Source organism: Pezoporus occidentalis, unplaced genomic scaffold, assembly GCF_034315485.1.
Source record: "Pezoporus occidentalis ecotype Australia unplaced genomic scaffold, CSIRO_AGI_Poc_V1 ctg186, whole genome shotgun sequence".
Classification (NCBI taxonomy): Eukaryota; Metazoa; Chordata; class Aves; order Psittaciformes; family Psittacidae; genus Pezoporus; species Pezoporus occidentalis.
In genome coordinates, this window is record NW_026913704.1 from 1,396,109 (window position 1) to 1,419,299 (window position 23,191).

General features: G+C 39.9%; 1 protein-coding gene across 1 annotated transcript in view; it reads left to right on the forward strand.

Moving 5' to 3' along the window:
• Window positions 1-950: 950 nt before the first annotated feature.
• The window catches only part of EEIG2 (EEIG family member 2), a 28,619-nt gene continuing 6,378 nt past the window's right edge, over window positions 951-23,191 (forward strand). The window contains exons 1-5 of the mRNA XM_062615921.1: window positions 951-1,263; window positions 17,430-17,550; window positions 18,222-18,251; window positions 18,738-18,854; window positions 20,119-20,165. Coding sequence (XP_062471905.1) covers window positions 1,034-1,263; window positions 17,430-17,550; window positions 18,222-18,251; window positions 18,738-18,854; window positions 20,119-20,165 — 545 coding nt within the window. The 5' untranslated portion in view covers window positions 951-1,033. The remainder of the gene's footprint in view (window positions 1,264-17,429; window positions 17,551-18,221; window positions 18,252-18,737; window positions 18,855-20,118; window positions 20,166-23,191) is intronic.

Below are 23,191 nucleotides of genomic sequence, written 5' to 3' on the forward strand. Positions count from 1 at the left end.
AAAAAATATTTTTCCATGTTTCTACTGAAGGAGGGGCTGCAGTATTTTTGCAACAAGATTCCAGGGGCTCAGCATCATGCTACATGCCTGATCTTACAAATTCTTCTTCCAATCGTGTGAGTAAATGCTCCGTTGCGGGAAGACATGCTGTGTTATGGTTTTCTTATGCAACACTCTGAGAAGAGGAACCTGCTCTGCTGACGGAGGGTGCCAGGAGCCTGCTTTGTGGTTAAGTCTTCTGGAATGAGTTTCTGAGTCAAAGCTGTTCCCTGGGGAGCACACGCTGGTGTTGAACTACACGTTATGCAGATGAACGTTGCGTGTGTGCTGCTGTGATCGTGGGTGCCACAGGGCTGTTCTTAAATGTAAAAACGGGCGTGTACTTCCCTCCTTCTCTGCAGGACTGTGAGCGTTTGTTGCTCTTATCAAAAATGGAGCCTGTACTATACACTGAACTGTTGGGAAGGACCCCGATAAGGTTTGAATTATATCAGAAAGAATCTAGTGTCAGAGTTGAAATTTCGAAGTCTGAACGACGTTTAGTTTTGTTAGTGTCCTTTAAAACCACCCATCAGACAGACGTAACTTTAGCCAGACGGTGGGTTTCGGCTGGCGGGGCGGCCCTAACAGGATCCCCAGGCGGCTGGGTTGCTGCTCGGGTTGCACAGGCTCGGCGGCCACGTTCCTCCCGCGGCAGCGCTGCGCTCCGCGGGACAGCGGCACGCCAGGCTCCTGTTAGTGAAGAGCGCGGCATCAACCCTCTCCGCCCCTCAGCCAAGTGAAGCGCCGCCGTTTAACGCCTTCCGCAGCAGCGGCTCGGCAATGCCCGCGGGTGGCTCCTGCCGGCCGCGCCCCGGCGGCAGCCTTTGCCGGCCGCTGGCGGGCGGGCGGAGCGGGGGCGGGCGGGTTTGAAAGGGAGACGCCTGCTGCCATGTAAGCGCCTGCCGGGAGCGCCGTGGCGGCGGGGGCTGAGCTGGGGCGGCTGCCCCTCGGACCGGACCGGCCCCGCCGTGCCGCCGCGCTCGCTCCGAGCATGGGAGCGGAGCGGGGCGGAGGGGAGCTGCCGCGCGGCGCCGAGCGGGCCTGGGGGCGGCCCCCGGGCAGTCCCCGGCCCATGGCCTTCATCATGATGAAGAAGAAGAAGTTCAAGTTCCGCGTGGAGCTGGAGCTGGACGAGCTCTCCTCCGTGCCCTTCGTCAACGGCATCCTCTTCTGCAAGGTGCGGCTGCTGGACGGCGGCAGCTTCAGCGGGGAGTCCTCCCGGTAGGTGCCTCCGGGGATCGCGAGTCCTGAGACTGCCGTGGCGCCCGCTCCCCTCGGCCGCGTCCCACCCGGCTCCCGCGGTGCAGCGGGCGGAGGTCCGGGGCCGGGACGGAGCGCCCGCGTCGGTGGCTGCCCCGGGGCTTCGGGCGGCCTCGGTCCCCAGCCGGGGCCAGCGCCGGCGTTAGCGGGCGTGCTTCTCGCCGTTCCTCTTGGGAAGAGAAGCAAGCGCGGATGCTCAAAGCTCCTGTGCCTTTGCCCAGGGCGGGCGGATTGCCTGCCTCCTCGTCCCGTCCGCGTTCCCGGCAACAGAGTAGCTGTGGGAGCACTTGCAGGCTCCCTGTTTGCGAGGCTGCTCGCTGCCTGGAATCGTAACAGGGGAAATGAATCCTTGAGTGCGTGAGGGCTATCCTGGGGAAACAGGCTTCTTGTGCCCGGAGCTATAAGGACTGCGATTGCATGGGCGACGGGAGGGTGCGGACACATTTCTTGCCACCAAGCCTGAAGTCAGAGCTGCCGCCTTTGAATGCGAATTGTGCCACCTGAATGCTTTATTCTGTTGGGCACTGGCTCACTGTGATTTATTCTGTGGATGTTTACATGGATAGTTAACAGTTCCCTGGAAGAGTCCTCTCTTATTTCCCATATGTATTTAGGTCATATGCATCACTGACTTTGTTCATGCTTAATTCTGCAGTGGAAATACAGCAGTAGACAGTGGTCTTTTATTCTTTTTCTTTCTTTCTCATCCTTTATACCTCGGCAATAGAGCTGTCACCTTCTGTGACAGTGGCTTCTCCACCCGATGGGTAAACAGACTGCAAGTGGGCTGTTTCCAGATACAAGGCAGAGGCAGAGCCTTGTCAATAGGAAGGGTGTGCTGTGGCCTCAGGTCTGGGGAGGATGAGACTGCCTTCCTATTACACTTGTTCATATTGTGTGGGTTATTGTATTACTTTAATGTTATTACAAAAAAGATTTACTGAAAAGTGTCTCCTGGAATTCTGGGAGCAGACAGAAATCAGTAATAAATCTATGAATATTCAGTTATTTTCTTGTTAAAGTACTGCTGTTACAGAGCTTGCAAGATTATCTGCTTTTGTTCTATAAATAGAATTAATGAAGGAGAATAAATAGCATAAAAATGTAACCTTGGCCTTAAACCTCCTTATTTAACCATTCTGTTATACTGGCATCTATAATTGAAGATTAATTTTTCATCTGTACAGTTGGAGGGTCTTCAACGCATCAGTGTTCTGTTCTCATTTCATGTGTCTTCAACATTTTTCTTGTGAGCAACTTCTTCATGAGTAATAGATGATGATGATAATCATGATTTCAGGCACTAATGTGCCATTACTGTCCTAATGCAGCCCTTCCTGCCTTGAAGTAATTTTCACAGCCTGACATACATCTTCTGGACGGTATCTCTATTTTAAAGGAGCTGATTTCAGAACAGCAAATGTTTTTGATACATTATTGTGATATTAAACTGTTTTGCCATGCCTACTTCTGATGGTAAAATTAAAAGCTTGAAAGTATACATGCAGATCTTTATGAATGTGAACAAGATATTAAATATGCATGATGGGAGGTAGTATGTGTATGTAGGAAGTGTCAGTGGAAGTGTGAGGATGTAACAAATGGTATTAAGGTATTGTGTTGCAGTCAAGCTTTGAAATTCTTTCATTTTCTTTTTCTGGGGGTAGGGCTTAAAAATAAGAATGGCAGTGAAATATAAGCTGGTAAATCATATATGAGTGTACCCTGCTGGCTTGAAAAGTGTTGAGGTATGCTTGTAGGAAGGTAAAGAATTCTTCTGCAGTGACCCTTCAGTGCCAATTTAGGGAGTGTCTTTGCTCTTGGCCTAAGGATTAACAGATGGATTTTCATAATGGTGATTCAGCAAAGGTCTGAATAAATAAGGAAGAAATTAAGTTAACATCAGAGTGGCAGCATTTCAGAACTTGTCAGTTGCAAACTTTTTTAAATGGGCATCATCTTCTAGTTGCATGCATATTATTAATTCCACTGTGAGCTGGCAGTCATATCCTTAAAGCAGTGATCTTTATAGTGTTATAGACGAAGTTTGAAGAACTCCATTGTTTTCCAGAAGGTAATATACAAACACTTTTCAAATGTTGCATAATACAGGAGAAAACTGACTTGGTTTTCTTAACAGCTTTTAGTTTTGTTACTGAGTGTAACAAATCTACAGTTCTTTAGGAAGAAAATATTGAGAATTAAGCTCTCAAGTTGGTACTGCTACAGACCAATACCCTGCTGCCTCTTGCCTTATAAAAATAAGGGTGTCATAGAAGAGTCTATAAACCAGCCTGACATTATTTAGCATTTTCTTGCTGAAGCTTACTCATTGAGAAAGAAACGTCATAAAAACACAGGCTGCCAGCACTGAAACAAAGGCCTACATAAAGTGAGTTGTGATGAAAACAGATTCAAGCTGTTGCCTTTTGAGCCCTGCATGGATCATGCTGTATGAATGATTAAAGCCCTGATCCTGCGAGCAATGTGATACGTACATCATCCCTCTGAACACTGAAGTGGGATGAAGACAGATAAAACTTTGAGCATGAAAAATACTGAAGACATGGTCCATATCAGTGGAGACTTGTTGCCACAGTCCAACTTGGCTGACACAGAGGTGTGCCTCAAGTGCACAGAAATTCTGTGGCCAGATAAAAGCAACTTGCATACTGCAGTATGTAGTGAGCTGGTTTGTGTATAAACAGTAACCATGTTAATTGTTTACACTTCACTCTGTGGATTTTTGTGTTTGTATGCAGGCATTTAGAACTCCAATTTGAAAACTTCTATTCCAAACATCCCTGTGTATATTTGTGAATGTTTACTGTCAGAAAACAGTATTCTGTAATATAACGCTAAATGCTTAATTACCTGAGAAAATAGTCAACCTTTTAAAGTTATCTGGTACTGTCAAATAATATTTTGATTAAAGGACATTGAACCGCCAAGCAGTACCGGTGTTTATACTGGGGGCAGTAGGGGGGTGTGTGTATTTGCCTGCATGTGCAAGAACAGGACTCTGGAGTTCTAGGGAGAATAAATGGGTTATACACTTTGACTCTGCAACATGGGGAACCTTGAAGGGAGTTGTGGGAGGAGGTAGATTTTTTTCAGTAGTTTTAGTAAACTGACAGCCATAAAGTACCATTCCTGCCCCTCTCCTTTTCTCCTTTTTGAATTTGCTTTCTAATAGAACTTCAGAATCTTTTCAATAATATTGTCAGATTTGATAACAAAGGGTGTACTGTCAGCAGAATGTGGAGGTATGCAAAGCCATGCTAACAAACCTCATTTTCATTTACAAAACTTTTAGCTTAAGCCTGGCTTCCTATGTGGAAAGGCTTCTTTCTACATTTTATCCTTCCCTCGGCCAATGGTAATAGATATTTCTCTCTGAAACAGGATACATTAATACAGGATGCTTCTGCAGATTTCAGGATGCTGTGTATCTATACACTGCCTGGTCAAAAAATATTGTGCACATAATGTCTATTGCACCATGAAAGGACAGAAGATTATTCCAGGGCAGAAATTTCAACTATGAATATCTTGAAAAGTATTATTTTAAAATATAGACTTGACTAAATACTAAGCATTTATTCAAGGCCAGTGTAAGGCAGATATAAATATATCAGAAGTGTCTGTTCTTTGCAACTGCCCTCATTTTAATAGGCTGAAGAAATAATTGATGGGCCCCTGGGGTAGGTAACTACTCATAGACTGAGTTGTTGCTCAACCAGAAGCAAAAGAACAGATGGGATATGAGGAAATCAAAGAAGTTTTGGCAAGTAAAGGATCTTATTTCTTGAGGGTGCACTTTCAACACTGTGCTGTGTAGATATAGACTACAGGAGCTGTAAGCCTGGTAGTCACATTTTTAGCTGTTTCCACCTGCATCCTATTCAAGGAAAGGTCTCCTTGGTTGGTGTGTTCTTAGGACTGCACTCATCAGTTTGATCATATTCCTGTCTTTCAGACGCAATTTGACACTTCAGACAGCTGATGTCTCTCTCTTCATTCTTTTATAAAACAACATTCAAAACTAAGAAGCTGATTATGATTGATATCTGCATGACAGATAGAGAGATTAGGGGTGGCTGAGATCTATAACTTTGTCATCAAAACATGTTATTGGAAGGACGGTACAGCCCGGCACAAGCAATCCAGGAGGTTCCTCGATTGTGTAGAAGACAACTTCCTTCTGCAAGTAATAGAGGAGCTGACAAGGAGAGGTGCCATGCTTGACCTCGTGCTCACCAACGGGGAAGGGCTCGTTGGAAATGTGACGTTCCAGGGCAGCCTTGGATGCAGTGATCACGAGATGCTCGAATTTGAGATCCTCAGGACAGTGAGAAGAGCATGCAGCAAGCTCACTGCCATGGACTTCAAAAGAGCAGACTTTGGCCTCTTCAGGAACCTGCTTCGGAAAGTTCCATGGGATACAGCCCTAGAGGGCAGAGGGGCCCAAGACTGTTGGTTGATATTCAAGGATCACCTGCTGCAAGCTCAGGAGTGTTGCATCCCAACCAGAAGGAAGTGCAGCAGGAGGGCCAGGAGACTATGATGGGGCTACAGAACTGATGGACAGGGGTAGAGCAGTTGATGTCATCTACCTGGACTTGTGCAAAGCATTCGACACTGTCCCACATGACATCCTTGTCTCTAAATTGGAGAGACATCAATTTGATGGGTGGACCACTCGGTGGATAAAGAACTGGCTGGATGGCTGCACACAGAGAGTTGTGGTCAATGGCTCAATGTCTAGCTGGAGACCAGTAACGAGTGGTGTCCCTCAGGGATTGGTGTTGGGACCGGTCTTGTTCAACATCTTTGTCGCTGACATGGACAGTGGGATTGAGTGCGCCCTCAGCAAGTTTGCCAATGACACCAAGCTGTGTGGTTCTGTTGATACGCTGGAGGGAAGGAATGCCATCCAGAGGGACCTTGACATGCTTGTGAGGTGGGCTGATGCCAACCTCATGAAGGTTTAACCATGCCAAGTGCAAGGTCCTACAGCTGGGTCGGAGCAATCCCAGGCACAGCTACAGGTTGGGCAGAGAAGAGATTCAGAGCAGCCCTGTGGAGAAGGACTTGGGGGTGCTGGTCGATGAGAAAATGAACATGAGCCAGCAGTGTGTGCTTGCAGCCCAGAAAGCCAAGCGTATCCTGGGCTGCATCAAAAGGAGCGTGACCAGCAGGTCAAAGGAAGTGATCCTGCCCCTCTACTCTGCTCTTGTGAGACCTCACCTGGAGTACTGTGTGCAGTTCTGGTGTCCTCAACATAATCAGGACATGGAACTGTTGGAACAAGTCCAGAGAAGGGCCACGAGGATGATCAGGGGACTGGAGCACCTCCCTATGAAGACAGGCTGAGGAAGTTGGGGCTGTTCAGCCTGGAGAAGAGAAGGCTGCGTGGAGACCTCATAGCAGCCTTCCAGTATCTGAAGGGGGCCTATAGGGATGCTGAAGAGGGACTCTTCATTAGAGACTGTAGTAACAGGACAAGGAGTAACGGGTTAAAACTTAAACAGAGGAAGTTTAGGTTGGATATAAGAAGGAAATTCTTTCCTGTTAGGGTGGTGAGGCACTGGAATAGGTTGCCCAGGGAGGTTGTGAATGCTCCATCCCTGGCAGTGTTCAAGGCCAGGTTGGACGAGGCCTTGAGTGATATGGTTTAGCGTAGGGTGTCCCTGCCCATGGCAAGGGGGTTGGAACTAGATGATCTTAAGGTCCTTTCCAACCCTAACGAATCTATGATTCTATGATTCTCCAACAGACTCTAGACTCTTGAGAGACAGTCTTAGAGACTTGCATTACTTGCATGAATATATTCTTGTTTCTAACAGATACAGGCTAGAGTATGTAATTGTATTCTGTAGAAACTGATTTCTTATCTTCCAGATAAGAGCTTCTTCCAGATAAGTACTTCTTACTTCTAATGATCTTTAGCTACATCCTTCTCAACTGCCTAAAAATACATCTGTTTTTTGTGACTCCAGCAAGTACATTTTCTGTCTCAGTGGATTCTTCAAACTGCTTTTAAATCACTGTTTTCCCTGTTGTATTTGAAAGGGAATCTTTCTCCTCATAATAATACAGCTTAAACAGCTTTCTGTTTTTAAACAAAAGTACTCATTAGAAAAACCTACCTGTCGCATGCAATTACTGTCCCTATCACTCTCATCTTCCTGCATGGTGTATGAATCCTGCTGATAGTCTTCAGAGCTGGTAATGGATAATGTTACTTCTAATGACCTTTTTCAGCTGTAACCAGATTTGCAGTTGGTTAAACCGAAACAAAGTAAGTTTTCAAGGCAAATCAGCAGCAGGGTAATAATCCTGGCTTGCAATTTTGTACCTGCTCTTTTCCCAAATGTCCATTTAGTGTTTTCTCAGCTGTGAAGACTGATGGTTGAGCAGCTTCCAGGCCCAGTCCTTCTCTGTAGAAAAGAAGAGGTAAAAAGGGGAAGTTCTCTACACAAATGATGACTTTTTTTTAAATGTAGTTTCTTTGTACCTCTTCAACATTTCATTAATAATTACAATCAAATGCATTTAGTCAACAGATTTAGAGAATATGCTTGAGAAAGGTAACATGATATACAAGAATTGGTGTGGATGTTCTGGACAGGGCTGAAGGGGAAGAAGCTAAGGCTGAAATGTTAATGGGAGAGTTCATGTATAAAAATGTAAGAGTAACAGTGTGGAAATAAAACAGATGAAGGAATTAGGTCAGAGGAAAAAATCAAAGAATTAATCAAATGAGTAAAGAAAATAAAATTAGATCTGAAGAGGGTCATCTTTGACCTACAGTAGGAGATGAGAAAATGTTTGCATAGACTGCATTTTGCATGAGATGCAACTGGTTATTGCAGATATTTTCAGGGCTCATTCTTGTGAGGCTTTTGCTGCTGTAAGTACTGGTAAGAGATACAGCATCAGCAAGCTTTTCAGAAAAAAGTTCCTGATAAGAGGTGCATGACCAGCATCTGTTAAAAGAGGAAGAGGTAGGTGGAGAAAGCTTTAATGCTTCATATATCTGGCTTATGCAGGAGAATAGGCACAGCTTCGGCTTACAAGAGCTGGTAGTGGTGCTGTTGCCCTCGCCCCCAGCACGGTACATGGAGCACAGTACTTTGCTCTCATAAATTTGCTATGTGCAAGCTCCAGAGCACCTGATTGCCTTCATATTTTAAAGACTATTTCTGTTCATGGAACAATTTAGCGTGGAGGAAACTGCTTGAGACCATGTAGTCCAACTTGGTGCTCAAAGCAAGACTAACTTCAGTTAGATCAGGAAGTTCAGACCTCTGTACTATCAACTTTAGAAAATCTGTAAGAATGGGGATTCCAGTCTTGGTAGACAACCTGCTGTTCTGTTCCACAATTTTTATTGTGAACATTTTTTCCCCCTTATTTTATTGGAATTTCTCTTGTTATTGCCTCTTTTCCTTTCTCTGTTCCCCACTAAGAAATGTCTGGCTCCATCTTCTCTCTAGTTCAACAGAGGTGGCTGAAGATAGCAATTAGATTTCCCTTCACCTCTTCTGCAAATTGTAAAAATCCCGTGTTCCCTACTTCTGCATCAGGTACTTCACCCCTCTCATTGCTGACTCCAGGCCCTCATCACACCCCTTAGGACTTGCTTTAGTTTATCAGTGTCTTTCTTCTACAGAGAGTGCCCCAAAAATGGATGCAGTGTTGCAGATACAGACTCACAAATGTCCTACAGAAGAGAACAATCACTTCCTTTCAACTGCTGGCTACAGTCTTACTAATGCTGTTTGCCCTTCATAGTGTTAATTCCCTTTCAGGTCTCTGCATTTGCTGGAACCAGCAGTTTTTCATAAGCAAAAGTATTCCAAAGCAGCCCTATTTCTATGTGATGATCAATTTATACATGTAAGAAATAGCTGACATGAAATGTTGTTAAGGATTTACCCTGATTATTATGAGTAAAAACATGTAGAATAGAAAATGATTGCTCTGTTAAAGTTTTGTATGTACTAGCAGCAAATTCACTGGGGAGTTGTGCACTGTAAACAAGTGGAGCTCCTCCTGCAGAGCCAGCTGTTTGCTGGCTTGCTTAGTGCCGAAATTTGTGAAACACTGAAGCTCTGTTTGTAAATGACTGGTTTTGTTATGTTTTTTTTTGTTGTTTTTTTTGTTGGGTTTTTTTTGTAATGCTTAGGAAAAAATGTTTTTGTTGGAATGTATCTTCTTATATGCCTCAGGCATGAAGGAAACACAATATTAAAGGAAAAGTAAACTGTATTTCTTCCTGAATATAAGAAATAAATTGAAGCTTTGCATGTTTATTACTACAGTGTACACTGTGGAGATCATGCTCTGAGGTCTAACTTCAAGAGTTCCATCTTTCTGTACAAAGACTAAATTTAGCATTCTGGTTATCACATAACTTATAGTTTGGTATTTGGAAAGTTATACTGAATATTTTTTTGCTCCTTTGCAGCTTCATGCTCATATGATGAAGTTGGAATTGGTACATGCAGGGGCAGCATGTGCAGGGGCAGCATGTTACATATATTAAGCTCTGTGTATTAGATGCATAGAATACATTTGAATAAAATTGGTACTTCTGTTGGTATTATATCTTTTTATTTGCTTTAAAATACCTGTGTTAATTTCATATTTGTCTGTTTGTATTTGTTTTTACTTCAAATTAAACTAAAATTCTTACTGCTAACTGATAATGGGAAGTGACAGACTCTATTGGGTAATCTTGTTTATAGTTTTGCTTGCAAATACAGTACAGATATTAAAAGACATGAGTATGGATCTAAACCAAACAAGAAGACTACATTTCTAAGGTTCTTAATGATTTACAAGTACCGAGCTACTTGGCAGACCCTGGGAGACTGAATAGTAGTGCAGTGTTTTGCTTGGAAGTGGACCGATAAGACAGCCACTCAGTTGGGAGCTCCTTGCATGAACCCCTGCATCTTTCCCTCAACTGCGAGACTATAGAGATTTTAAATGGAAGTAGATTTTGGGGTGCAATTCTTCTCTTGCATGCCAAACCATTATGTGTTCCCAAGTATAAACGAGAACTCTATACCTTCCTAATGTTAAAGACAGATAGCCTAGAAGAGGTCAAATCTTACCATAAAGTACCTGAATCACTGAGGGCACTGAAAGTGTGATTGCTAAACTGTGAGATTATAGGCTAATGCCTTAACTCATGTCTCTGCAGGGTAGGATAATGACATTGGCATTCTTTGTTAGGTGCTCTGGTATTCTGCAGGAGAAAGATGTTTGTGAGTGTGTATATAAAATATATATATTAATGGGATATTGTTCCCATTTTAAAAGACTATTTCCTACATGAAAAATAACTGTTACTCCAATCCACAAAACACTGTATTTGTATCAGGACAGAGCTCACTTTATTAAGTTGATGAAGGGAAGCTGTTAGGTTAGGTGATAAAAATTCATGCTTACACCCACAAAGGAGCACAGGAAACAAAAGCAGGGGAGGGTGGAGCAGCTAAAATAATACCCTGCCCCAGCTATTCCCAGGCCTGTCACAGAGCCATCAGCCCAAAACAGGCCCATCTACACAAGCCCAGGGACACAGAGGCAGGTGGGGAACTGAAATTGCCTGGACGTGACAAGGGGACACCCTGTCCAGGCCCTTCCCAGGGATGTCCCAGGAGAGCCTCAGACCCATTGTCCAGGCAGGAAACCCATCACATTGTGCTAACTCTAAAGCACCTTTTGGGCTGAGGGGAGTTGCTGCATAGCACTATTAGACGTATTAGAGGATGAAGGGGAAGAGGCTTATTATGGGATATTTGAAGGAGGAACTAAAGGTGGAGAAAAGGATGAATTTAGGTGTTCTGAGGAAGAGGTGTGGGGAAGATAACAAAGAAAGAGGATAAAAGGGCCAGCTAGATATAAAGTTTGCTGATTGGTATATCGGTCTGGTCATGCACTGTTTCTGATCAGTGCAGTATATTATATCTTCATATTGAACTACATTCTAACTCTTTCCTGGGTAAAGGACGCTCTTTTGAGTGTATGGGGGTCTGAGTGTCAGCAACTGAAGACTGCATCAAAGGGCCCAGGTGCCTGTGGTGCCAGCACCAGGAATGACCTGAGTAAGAGGACTTATGTGCCAGCCATAAGAGTGGGACTGTGAGTCTCAGTTGCTGTTGTGTTAGCAAGTGGCCTGGGATCATGGGCCAGCAACTGGAGAGACCACATGAGTGAAGCCACATGCCAGCCCCTGGGGTGGGACAAAGAGTCAGAGATTTGTGTGCCTGTAGTGCCAGCACCTGAACCAAGTGCAGGTGTGCAAGTGTGTAAATGTTATCAGGGATCTAGCCGGACTAGCTCTTGAGCCTATATATACATATATATATATATATATACAGGTCTTGCTAGCAGACCTATGTCATGTTCAGCCAGAGGGGAGTGGGATGAGGCTGTTGGTCCTGGCTGTTTCTGTGAGTGCTCTGCATGCCTGTGATCTGTGTGGCCAGCTCTGTACATGTGATGTGCGTAGGGGCTTACTTACATCTTCAGCCTTGCTACTGGTTGAATCCGGGGAGTGGAGCTGCAGCAGCCTCACTTCTCTCAGGCTGTCTCATCAACATGACATATTTTCCCCTAAAAGAAGCAAGCAGAACTTAGGCAATACTGTAAAAGTTGTACTTGCTCAGAGATAACTCCTATAAAGGTGTTTTATTCACTGTACTTTGGACCCTAAGAAACTGGCCTCAACAATTCTTAGAAGGCCAAACCAACCTTCCTATCAAATTACCAGCTTTAAAAAAATAATAACAATAATATTCCCATTTACCTCACGGAGCTATTTTTTCAAGGTATTTATAGTGAGTAGGTAACTCATGTTCTGTCCAAAAGCTGCAAGGTGTCTAAGCAAACACGCCTTTCCATAACATAAGGAAACATACCAACCACTCTGATTCCAAAAGTAGTTCCAGTAGTTTCATGTGACAGTGGTCTGATATAAAGGCTGAATGGCATCTTAAAAGAGAAAAAAAATGCTCCCAATACTATGTTTCTTCAGCGACCAATGGCTCTAAAATAATTGCACCAGGAAAATAAACCATTTAACATAATCATCTTAATATGGCAAAATGTAGTAATTGGCTATCTAGAATAATTCAGATAAAAACTTGATTACATGATTTTGTAATTAATGAAACACAGTATTTTGGAAAATGCCAACAGTAGCTTCTTAATTTCTAAGGCTCTGCTACCAAAGCTTTTCCATTTGGCAAAAAAAGATTTTTCCCATGACACTTAAAGTCCTTAAAATGATTTATTTTTGCATTGGTAACTATTTGCTGAAACAAGCCATTATTCATATCCTTTATCCATGTGGAAATGAACAAATGATCTGCTCTTCATAAACACCTTCCAAAAAAAAAAGAGCCAGGTGATAACCTGTTGGCAAATTAGGATGAGGAGTTGACTGGATTAGGATTTGTTGTTTCTTTTGCGTTGGTTTTCTTGATGATTTTTCTCTTTGGTGGATCAGAAGAAACAAAAATTCATCATTCTAAATGGCAATTGCATACAGTACCTAAAACATACAGAACAAGACTTGGCCATAGCTGAAATCTTGCATTTGAAATTTAGTCGATGTGAAATTATCCCTCTAAAGGAAAAACAATGTGTTAAACTGATGTTAACTTCTACTATACTTCGGAATCATTTTATCTTGAAATATTTGTCTGCGCAATTTATTCTCAGTTAGATATTACTGACAGCACTGTTTGAATTACACCAAAGCACTACAACCTAGAGTGTATTTGAATGCATCTTGGTTACTAAGATATTTTTTGATTCATAAACCAACTGTTTTTGCTTTGCATGTGGTAAAGTGACTGTGAGGTTCATAGGAAACTGACTCATAACGGAAAGCTTTCTCCAGCATGCCCTGTAGCAAAAGCACAGTTGCCAAGAAGTTATCTGGGTTCATTTCCATAGCAACCAATCAATATAACTGTTTATTTTCAAAAGGCCTTTCACTGAACTAAGAATCTTATAAACTTCAATATTACTGTTGAAAGTTTAATGTCCTGATTATTTGACCTTTTTTTCAGTACAAGGGGAATAACTTGCTGGTGCTTTTCTTTACACAAAGATTACATTCATTAAAATACATCATTTTTTCTTTATATAATGGAATTAGAACTGTTTGGTGGAGTGGGGGCAGATGCTTGAGGTTTTTTTGCAGATCATGTACAAATATTTCAAATATCTTGTTTTTTGAAACAGTGTGCCAGTGTTACACTTTTTTGACATTCTTACAGGGAGGAAGGGGTATTTGTGGTTTTATGTGAATTTATTTTTACAAGAATTAAAGCATCAATTTCTATAACTGAGGCCTTTTTCTTGTAACTTTTACTTTCTTGTTTGTAAAACTTAAAATCCTGATCATCCTATTTAATGTTTATTAAATTATTTGCCTGAATAAGGCCTAACCTGTGACATGAGTAGACTGACTCTTCCAAAAAAGTAGTGATTTTGTGCTATTCGCCTTACTTGAACAATGTTATACATACAGTAGTATTGGTATGTTGAAATCAAAATCTTTAAAAGTTTTAAGGACACATTTCTCAAGCAGATGTTACTTATATTTATCTTGTATTTACAAGCCAAAATACATTTAATGTTCACTAAAACATGTTTTATTATAATAGTGATGCCTGGAATACTGTGTAACTCTACAATGTAAAGCTGTTTTTACAGCAAAACTGTAGTTTGCTATGGGGGTGGAAAGCTGTTCTGAGAAACAGAAACTGTAAAAGATTTTGGCACATTATTTTGACCCTATGAGTTTACAGAAACTTTTTTTTTTGTACGAAAAAATATTATTACTTAGTTACTGGAAATGCTACAGATGTAAAAACACTAAAAGAACTTAGCACAATGATGAACAGGAGAAAATGTGATTCTGTTACTGGTAGTCCCAATGGTATCTTGGGTGATAAGGGAAGGGTGGTAAGGGCAATGACAACTGTCCTACTTGTATGATGAATAGATGATATGAGAAGGGATTTTCTGACCTTTATGGAAGATAAGTGAACACTTTCGGTCTTGTAGCATTGTTTTACAGCATTTTAATGAATAGCAGAAAATCTACACTGCTTTTCATTTCCAAAAGGACAGTCAAGGCAAATTGTTTTGCAGATACTATTGAATGCACAGTGATGTGCAAACGCAGGCTCGCTGTGGATTCATGGCCATAGCTGGAATGCCTGAGAGTGGAGACAGAATGCAGTAAAAGGTTGTCAAAGGATTAAGAATTGTTGCTTTTTGAAACTTAAAAAAGGTTTGTATACTTGCATGTATTTCAGTATTTTCTGGTAAGGTTTAATTTCAGCAATTCTTTACATTCCAGCAGGACAGCCACTACAACAATCACTTTGCTTAGGCAACAGCATTTTTAATTATTCTCTAAATGTAGAGGTTTTTTAAGGATGTGTTAAAACTGAGATTCTTACTCTGTGCTGAAACTAGATATAAAACCTGATTCTGGGATTTTTTTCTGTCTATATGTTTGGGGGTTTTGGGGAAGAATATTACCAGTGTGCCAAAATCTGATGGGTTCAGTGATAGAAAACTTTGACCAACCATATCATTTAGTTAATCTGCATGCAAGTTCACCTTCTTGCTCAGTCTTTTTAGTTCTACAGGCTCCTGAAAGTTAGTGTGACTAGCAGCAGGGTTGAGGCAATGAGCAAGTGTATTGTCTCTTTCAGTATCAATGCAGTCTGCTGCATCTGGTGCTCACGAGAGGACATTTGGTATTGTTTCATGAGGTTCTAGCATTCTCAGTCTATCCTGATAGAATTGCTGACAGAAAAGTCAGAGTAATTCTTGATGACTTAAGACAGTGACATAAATATCCCTTCTCTATCTGAAGAAAAAACCTGGCTAGTCAGGTCATGCAAAAGGTTTTGCTCCTTTTTTTCCTGCTTGTGGTAAAACTGCTTTTGATGTCCTATGACAGAAGAGGGCATTCTATTTTGTTGGTGGTGGTTTTTTTGGTTTGGTTTGGTTTTAGGTTAAATTATTACTTAGGGGAAAAAAGAACTTAAACTCAATTCTGAAGATTTCATTTTTAAGTTACTTTGAGTAAGGCTGGACCATTGTCATCTGCAGAAAAAACAAAGTAGAGTGTTCTCAGGAGTTGCGTTATCTTTAATTACAGGATATGACACCTGCAAATATGCAGACCCTGGATACCCCTGTACTTGGATAGCTGTGTTCTGCTTCACAGTGGGTATCTACTTGACTATTTTCTTTACCTGAGAGTTGAGCAACTATCACATAAGAGCTACAATAGTTATTCTTAGGCCTTTTAAGCATAACAAATGTTAGCAGTTATGAAATATCCCTTTAATCTCCTTAAGGTTGTATTTTACGTGATGACTTCTTGCCTGAGCCTATTTCCAGTACAGGAACTATGTAACTATTTGTAATTTGCTTTTTTTGAATTCCAGTTCTACTTTGGATTTAAAAAACTCATACACTGGCAGTTTGGGGTTTGAATTTTTTTTTTCCAAGGCACAGGAAAGTTTACAACGTAAAACACAACAGATAAAAGGTAGCTCATGGTGTACGGAGCCTGTTCCTTTGAGTCACATGCTGGAATATGACTCAGTGTTGTGTCATCAGAATCCGTTACTCTGTTGTGGTCATTAAACTGACTCATTGCAAACAGGCTAGTTTACTCCTACCTTAGGAAGTTACAGTGCCTGTGAGCAGTGTAGCTGGCAGTCTCACCAGCACAACAATTCAGAGCTTCTGTGTGAGCCTTGCAATTCATCATTTCTCCATACATGTGGTAAACTCTGACTCCTGCTCATGTGGAGAATCCTGCCTCTGTTAAAGATGTTAAACTGGCTCTTCAATAATAAGATGCTCTAAGAAGTTAATACAAAACACAGTAATGTATCTACTAGAAAAAATGGCAGAAAAAGGACAAATATTGCCCTAATATGTGAAGACTGTACTCAAATGACTACAGTGGTAGAAGAAATGATGACAATTTCTCCACAGTTCCGAGTTTAGGAACGTGGGACTAGACAAGAGCTTCTGATCACTGAGGGAGGTCCCTCAGAATCACAGTCCTTATGTCTCCTGTTATTGACAAACTGACAAACCTTGTCTTTAAACACCATAAAATTTTTTTGCTCCTACTTCACTTATTGAAAGACTGTTCTAGAAACTTGCTCTGTGGTGTAAGACCTTGTAATTTTCAGTTTTAAATGGGTGTTTGTTTATGCCTTATTTTGGTCCTAACCACTTTGTATGTGACTAATGTTACTTGGTCTCTAAAGTGTTGGAATCACTAGTGTATTTTTATTATACATAATTTATTCTCATAAGGTACAGGAGTTTTCTAGTTGTCTTCCCTGTACCCATTCATTTTTGAGTCTGTTCTTGCTCAACCAGATTTACTCAAGCAGAATAATGTGTTCCATTTGCACCTTATAAAATAATATCAATGTGGCTGAAAGCATCTTCCATTTTGCCTTTTCTCAGCTACATGATACTATCATGTTGTAATCCTCCTGTGATAACCAAATACGTTCAGATATTAGTTGTCTTATTTTGCTCTCAAACAGCAAGGTCCTAGTATGTACCTGAAATCCCTGTTTGTCCCAAGTGCATGAATTTCTATCTGGTTACAGTACATCATCTCCTTTGTACTTTTCCAGGCCTCAAATTTACCTGGTTCTGCTTATATCTCTTTCTCTGTATTGAGCAAACACTTGTCAAATACAGTATCTTGAGCACTTTCCAAAGCTCAGCAGCTTGGAAGACAGTGCTTGGGAGCTAATGTTCAAGAAAACTTCACTCACCTGAAGCAAACTGGAGAAATCATTTGCAAAAGCACTGGCTATTGAATTTTTCTGTAGGTCTTCTACTGTGGTCAAGGTTTGAAACAATTATTAGTCTTGCTACACAAAGAGAAGAATGAAGAATGATGATTCAGACCATGAACTGATTTTGCATGACATGACTACTCTACAACCAGTGTTTGTTCTTGAGCTGTCCTATTTTATTTTATGGTCCTGAATGTATGTGCAAGTAATATGAAACATGTTCTCTTTTTGCAGGGAAGTAGTACAGGCAAACTGTGTCCGCTGGAAGAAAAAGTTCTTATTTATGTGTAAAATCAGTGCCAGTGCCACAACAGGGATTTTGGATACTTGCATTTGCAGGGTGTCTGTACGGAAGGTAAGTAGCCTTTTTTTTCCCTTCTCTCCTTTTTTCCTGTTCTTTCTTTACTTGTTTTGGTTTAATTTTTAAATGTCTGATAAATTTCATAAAGTAAATTTTAGCTGCAACCATGTCAGGTATTCTTCTAGTAGAAATTTCATAGTAATCTTATTAATTACCATAGTTTGACTAATTAATTGCATTTCTTTTTCTTATGGAAAGAAACACTTATTCCAGCAGGATAGCAAAGTCATCACTCATCAGTCTTTATAAAGTTAGCCCTTGACAGATACTTCTAAGAAGGGTGAGAAATATCTATCCTAAATTTACTTAAGATATCCTGAAGATACTTCAGCAGTAAACTTAGAAGTCTTGAACTATGCTAAGAATTTTTAATACAGCACGTCCTACTTTTGGGGCTAGACTTTGCAAGAGCCAAATACTGGCTGGCATCAGGCACTCATCCTTCTGCCTCTCCGCAAGATGACAGTCTCCTGCTGGCCTGCACAGAGAACATTATTAACATTAAGTTCTAAATGACAGCAGCACAGCCTAGCAAATGTGTGTTGAGCTATTTTAAAATTAAGATTAGTATTTGCTTTTCTTAAAAAAAATAAGAAAAAACAAAACAAACAAAAAACCCAGTCAGTATGTTTAATAGCTTAACGGCATTTCTCTTTTTTTCCTAGGAGTTAAAAGGAGGAAAGGCATATGCAAAGGTAAATTGAGATGTATCTAATTTTGCCCATTAATTACCTTTTCTTTCTTGTAATTTTATGTCCTTCTAAAGTAATTCCAGAATACTACTCTAATAACCCATGATTTCATTATGTGCATTATAGTGATACAGTGGTGTTGAAACTCTTGATCAGTGTGTTTAATAAATAAATATTATACCACCAGAATGCTTTTTTTTCTTTCAATTTAGTATGTTAAAAGAGTTGATAAAAGTAAACCCTTCTGCATCTGTTTACTTTTAAAAATACAGAAAACTCTCGTTCTTTTTCTTTCTTGAGACTGAAAACAGAATTATGCAGAATTTGACACTCTCAAAGAGCCAAGGCTTTTTGCCTTGGGCCACTCCCATTAAAGGGTATCCTCTTTTTCGTATCTGAGGGAAACTGCTGTTGGTGGTACTCAATGCTGTGCATGCAACAAGTACAAGTAATATGCTTACTACTAATTTTGTCATTTTCTTTTAACAGCTGGGATTTGCAGACCTAAATCTTGCAGAGTTTGCTGGATCAGGAAATACCACTCGTCGATGTTTACTGGAAGGTTATGATACCAAAAATACAAGACAGGATAACTCCATTCTCAAAGTAATTTGTTTTCTTTATGATACTTAAACTAATAAAGCAGAGAACAAGTATTATTAAACACAATGAAATTTAAAGCATATTTGGTGAACCTCTTTCTAGAAGGAATGCTATTTAAAGTAAAAACATCAGCACTGTTTAGAAAGAATCATTAAAATCCATGCAGTCAAAACAGGATTTGTCCTATTCTTTGTAAAAGAGTTGGATAGCTGTAAAAGAAAAGCTTTCAAACGGTATTCATAGTCTAACAGGAATTGAACAAAGGAATAGGAAAGTATGATGAAAAAGTTAGTACATTCATATCTATGTATAGTGATAATATCTTTAAGACTGGACAACTTCCTGTGCAGCTTTATAAGAGTGAATCTCCTAATTGGCTTATTTATGTATAAGCCAGCTTCAACACCTCAATGACTTCTGGAACTTCCCCTTTTCTGTTTGATAGTAATGAAAGTAATAATTGGGGAGCACTGTTGCAAGAAACCCACCCTGCCGTTCTCTCCCATTAATCCAAGGAGTTTAAAAAATGGAGTAAGCTGCATAAACCTCAAAATCATTACATACAGAATGTTAAAAGTGAATAAAAAAATAATTAAAAAGTGAATAAAAAAAATTTCCAAGACACTAGGATTAATTTCTGACACTACTGAGCACACTGTTTAAGCATGGACTATGTGATTTCTTAAAGACAGACTTTAAAAAGAAAACTTTTTAATTGATGGCTTTGACCCAGCTAGCAAGCCTTCTCAATGAATTGTTGTCCTACAGCATTATTTACCCTTTTGTGGTTTTATTTACCTCTGGTGTTAGCACAACCAGCTCTTGTATGCTAGCTGTTTGCTGAACACTCTTGGCAAAGAACATAATTCAGCACCCACTATTTTAAACAATATTCTGTTTGCTCACTAATCTTTTAGATTTCCTGTCTCTTTATTTTTTCCCTTAAAGCCATTTTAAGCTTAATTAATTAATTAAAGCCATCTTAACTATTAATGATTCTAAGAGTCTTCTTGATCTATGTATCTTTTGCAGAATCTTGTACATGTAACTATGTTACCTTAAATGCCATTTTGTGTTGTCTGCATGTGTACTAGGAAAAAAAAGCTAGCTTTTTTGCATACGTGTATTTACTTGCGTATGTGAAGATGCCATTTTGTTTTACTTATATGTAAGATTTGAGGCAAGTGTAAGGTAGTGACATGACCATGTATCACAGACCAACTCCATTTCTCTTCTTACAGTGGGTTTTTCCTTTATTCATGTGTAGGTTTTGATCAATATGCAGCTAATGTCTGGAGACCCATGCTTTAAAACGTAAGTTTAAAAAAAAAAATCTGTGTGGGATAGTGTTTTGGTCATACATTCCATGTTCAGAATTACACTTCTAAGTTGCATTTATAAATCTTTCCAATCTGACAACAATATTAACAAAAAAAAAAGTGAGAAACAAATGGGACGGTAGCTGAAAATAATGGCTAACATGGTAAAAATAACAGTAGAAGTCTCATAATTCTCCTTGCTGCTGAATACTTAGTATATTTTCTAGCAAATAATACTAGCCTGCAAACCTGTAAATAAATAAATAATGAAAACAAAAACCATACAGGAAACTGTTCCTGCTGTGAGGTTATATAATTATTCTTGGTATGGGGTGATTTGATTAATACTTGTGTTTGGAAAATGTGCTTTTATACCTTTTATTCATAAGTCTCAGGTGATTTTAAAAGATTTATAAACAAAAAAAACAAAACAAAATAACAACTAGAAAAACCCACCAAACCCAAAACCAGAAGCGTGATATGACTTAGTACAACAGAAAACACTTACAGATATTTCTCTGTCAGCAAAGACATTATGCAACTTAGTAAAAGATGCAAGAGGTAACATCTGAGGGGAGAGGTAGCTAGGAAAATACAGAGCGATGTATTCAGGATCCTTTGGCCTCACTGTCCTTAATCTATAGTTAATGAAATATTTTCGCCAGAGCATGTTAGCTTCCATATCTAACCACAGAACAGACAAACTGTGCACTCTAAGGAAAAACCTAGTCATGAGTAAGATGAAATTGTTGCTTTCTTTCTAATGGGCCATTTTGTTATGGGACACCTAAGCTGAGTGGTAGCTACACTGAAACAGTGCCAGTGGCTACTGCTAACCATGACTTAAGTATCCTAATCAGTAGGAAGTGAAGAGCTCCCATGTCATTTGTATTATAAGAGATACTTTATAACAACCTGAAAGCCATTAATTCTAAGGATAGGCTTAGAAATATGTATAGAATCTGCTTTCATGAATGCAGTGTGGAAAACTCCTCAGTACTTGCCAAGATTCTTAATGCCATTGCTTTTCTGTAATTCACAATGTTGGTAGACTGGGTTCTTTGAAGTGTATGTGCTTTACAGTTCAATGTCAATCTTTTCTCGTTTTACATGACAGTGTATGGCAATTTTGTTTAGATCATGTTTAAATCAACTTAGTTGTATTTTACTTGTCACAAGATACTTAGGGAGGGGTTGATTACATAATTCCTTCAAAATAAACTTGATTCTAGTTTAACTCAATTTTTTCTACAGTTCCCTTCATTGACCACACTGTTATACTGAAACTAGTAGAAGACAGAATCAAAATTCTTACCATAAGATGTGATTACGCTGTGGAACTCCTTGCGTTGTGAATACTAAAAGCTCAAGAAAGAATTAAAACAAATTCCTGAATGAAAAATTATTGCAGGCTATTCATCATAAAACATCATATGAGGCTCAAGCACTTACAAATGAGGAGATACTGGAAGAATATTCAGGAGATGGGTTACTACCTGTGTCATGTTCTCTCAGCATCTGTTGTTTGCTGCTGAAAGAAACAGGACACAAGGCTAGACAGACCTTTAGTCTGAGACAACATCCTTGTTCTCATGTTGGCCCTTTCAAAAACAATCTAAAGCAGAATTCCAAGTATCACATATAGCTTGAAAAGAAAAAATGAGTTTAAGGAAAATAATCTGGAAAAAACCTGCTAGCTTCATTCCCGTTATGTCAATCTCAACTTTTTGTATAGGTTTGCAACCTTCCTTTATACTTTCAGACCTTACATTTCATCTAAGGTATCTCCCATTGTAAAGATATAGTGCTTGCTTACAAACTGCTACACTCAAACGCTTTTACTTCAGTATGGATTATGGTTTTTATTCAAAATATTATCATAAACTGATTTTAAATTCATCTCCTATCAGATTAATGTAAGCAATCAATGTCCCTGTTAATAATCCAATGACTACGGACAACAATCTCATGCACACTTCACCTGTAGCAATGAACATATATTCAAGTCTTCTTTAAGTTAAAAAGATTGCAATTAAAGTGAAATGAGGCTGCAGCTCCAAGAAAAGCAGCACGGATCTCTTAACTCAGTCTCAGGTACAAGTTTATGATTTGTAGGTTTTAGCTAGTTTGAGGTAGGTTCTGGTGTAATTAGGACAATCAAGAAGTAGCAACTCGAGACCTTGTGCCTTATTGCTGTAGCTGTGTCCTTACCATCGTTTCTGAGGAAATCTGAGAATGCTGCTTGCATCAGTCTAGCTCAGATGATTCACCACAGGAACTCTTCAGTGTCTGCTTGCACCATTAAAGACCCTTTCTGCTCTCCTAACCTTCAAAACGAACAGGATGCTGTAATAGCTCATCTTGTGCTTACTGAATAAATAGTAAGATGGCATTAGCTGAATTTGATTGGGCAAAGCTTTTCTGTGTTGCTAGTTATTTAGCCCCTCTTGATTTACTTTTGAGTCAGAGCTATTAACAAACACATCACTGGTACTGATAAACAATTTCTCAAAGGCATCTAACTAATCATTAACCCTGCATACTAATAAACAATGTGTTCCTGTTCTTACTGGCTGGTACTGAAGGAGTTCAAATTAGTACCTAAATAGTTTTCTAGCTCCCTAGGAAAAAATCTCTAACTGAAATTATCCAGACTTAGCATTTTCTTACAAACTGATGATATAACCATTTCCTGGAAAGTAAACTTTCAACACAAACAGAACAAAAAATTTATCTAATCCAGATGTCCTTCACAGAATTAAAAAAAAATAAACCTTAAAGCAATTACACGACTGAAATCAGCTACATATTTTATGAGGCAGCTTAGGAGGCTTGGTGTTTGATCTGGGGTGACATCCCTGAAAGCATTCAGTTCTTGCTTTCCTAACTAAGATAGGAAGACAAGTCACACAAGCATTGTATTTCTAGAAGCACTTTTTCTCTCTTTTCTTTAAAACACAAGGAGTGATATGTTACTTTACAAAGACAATATTTACTGAATATGTCAAATCTAAAAATGTT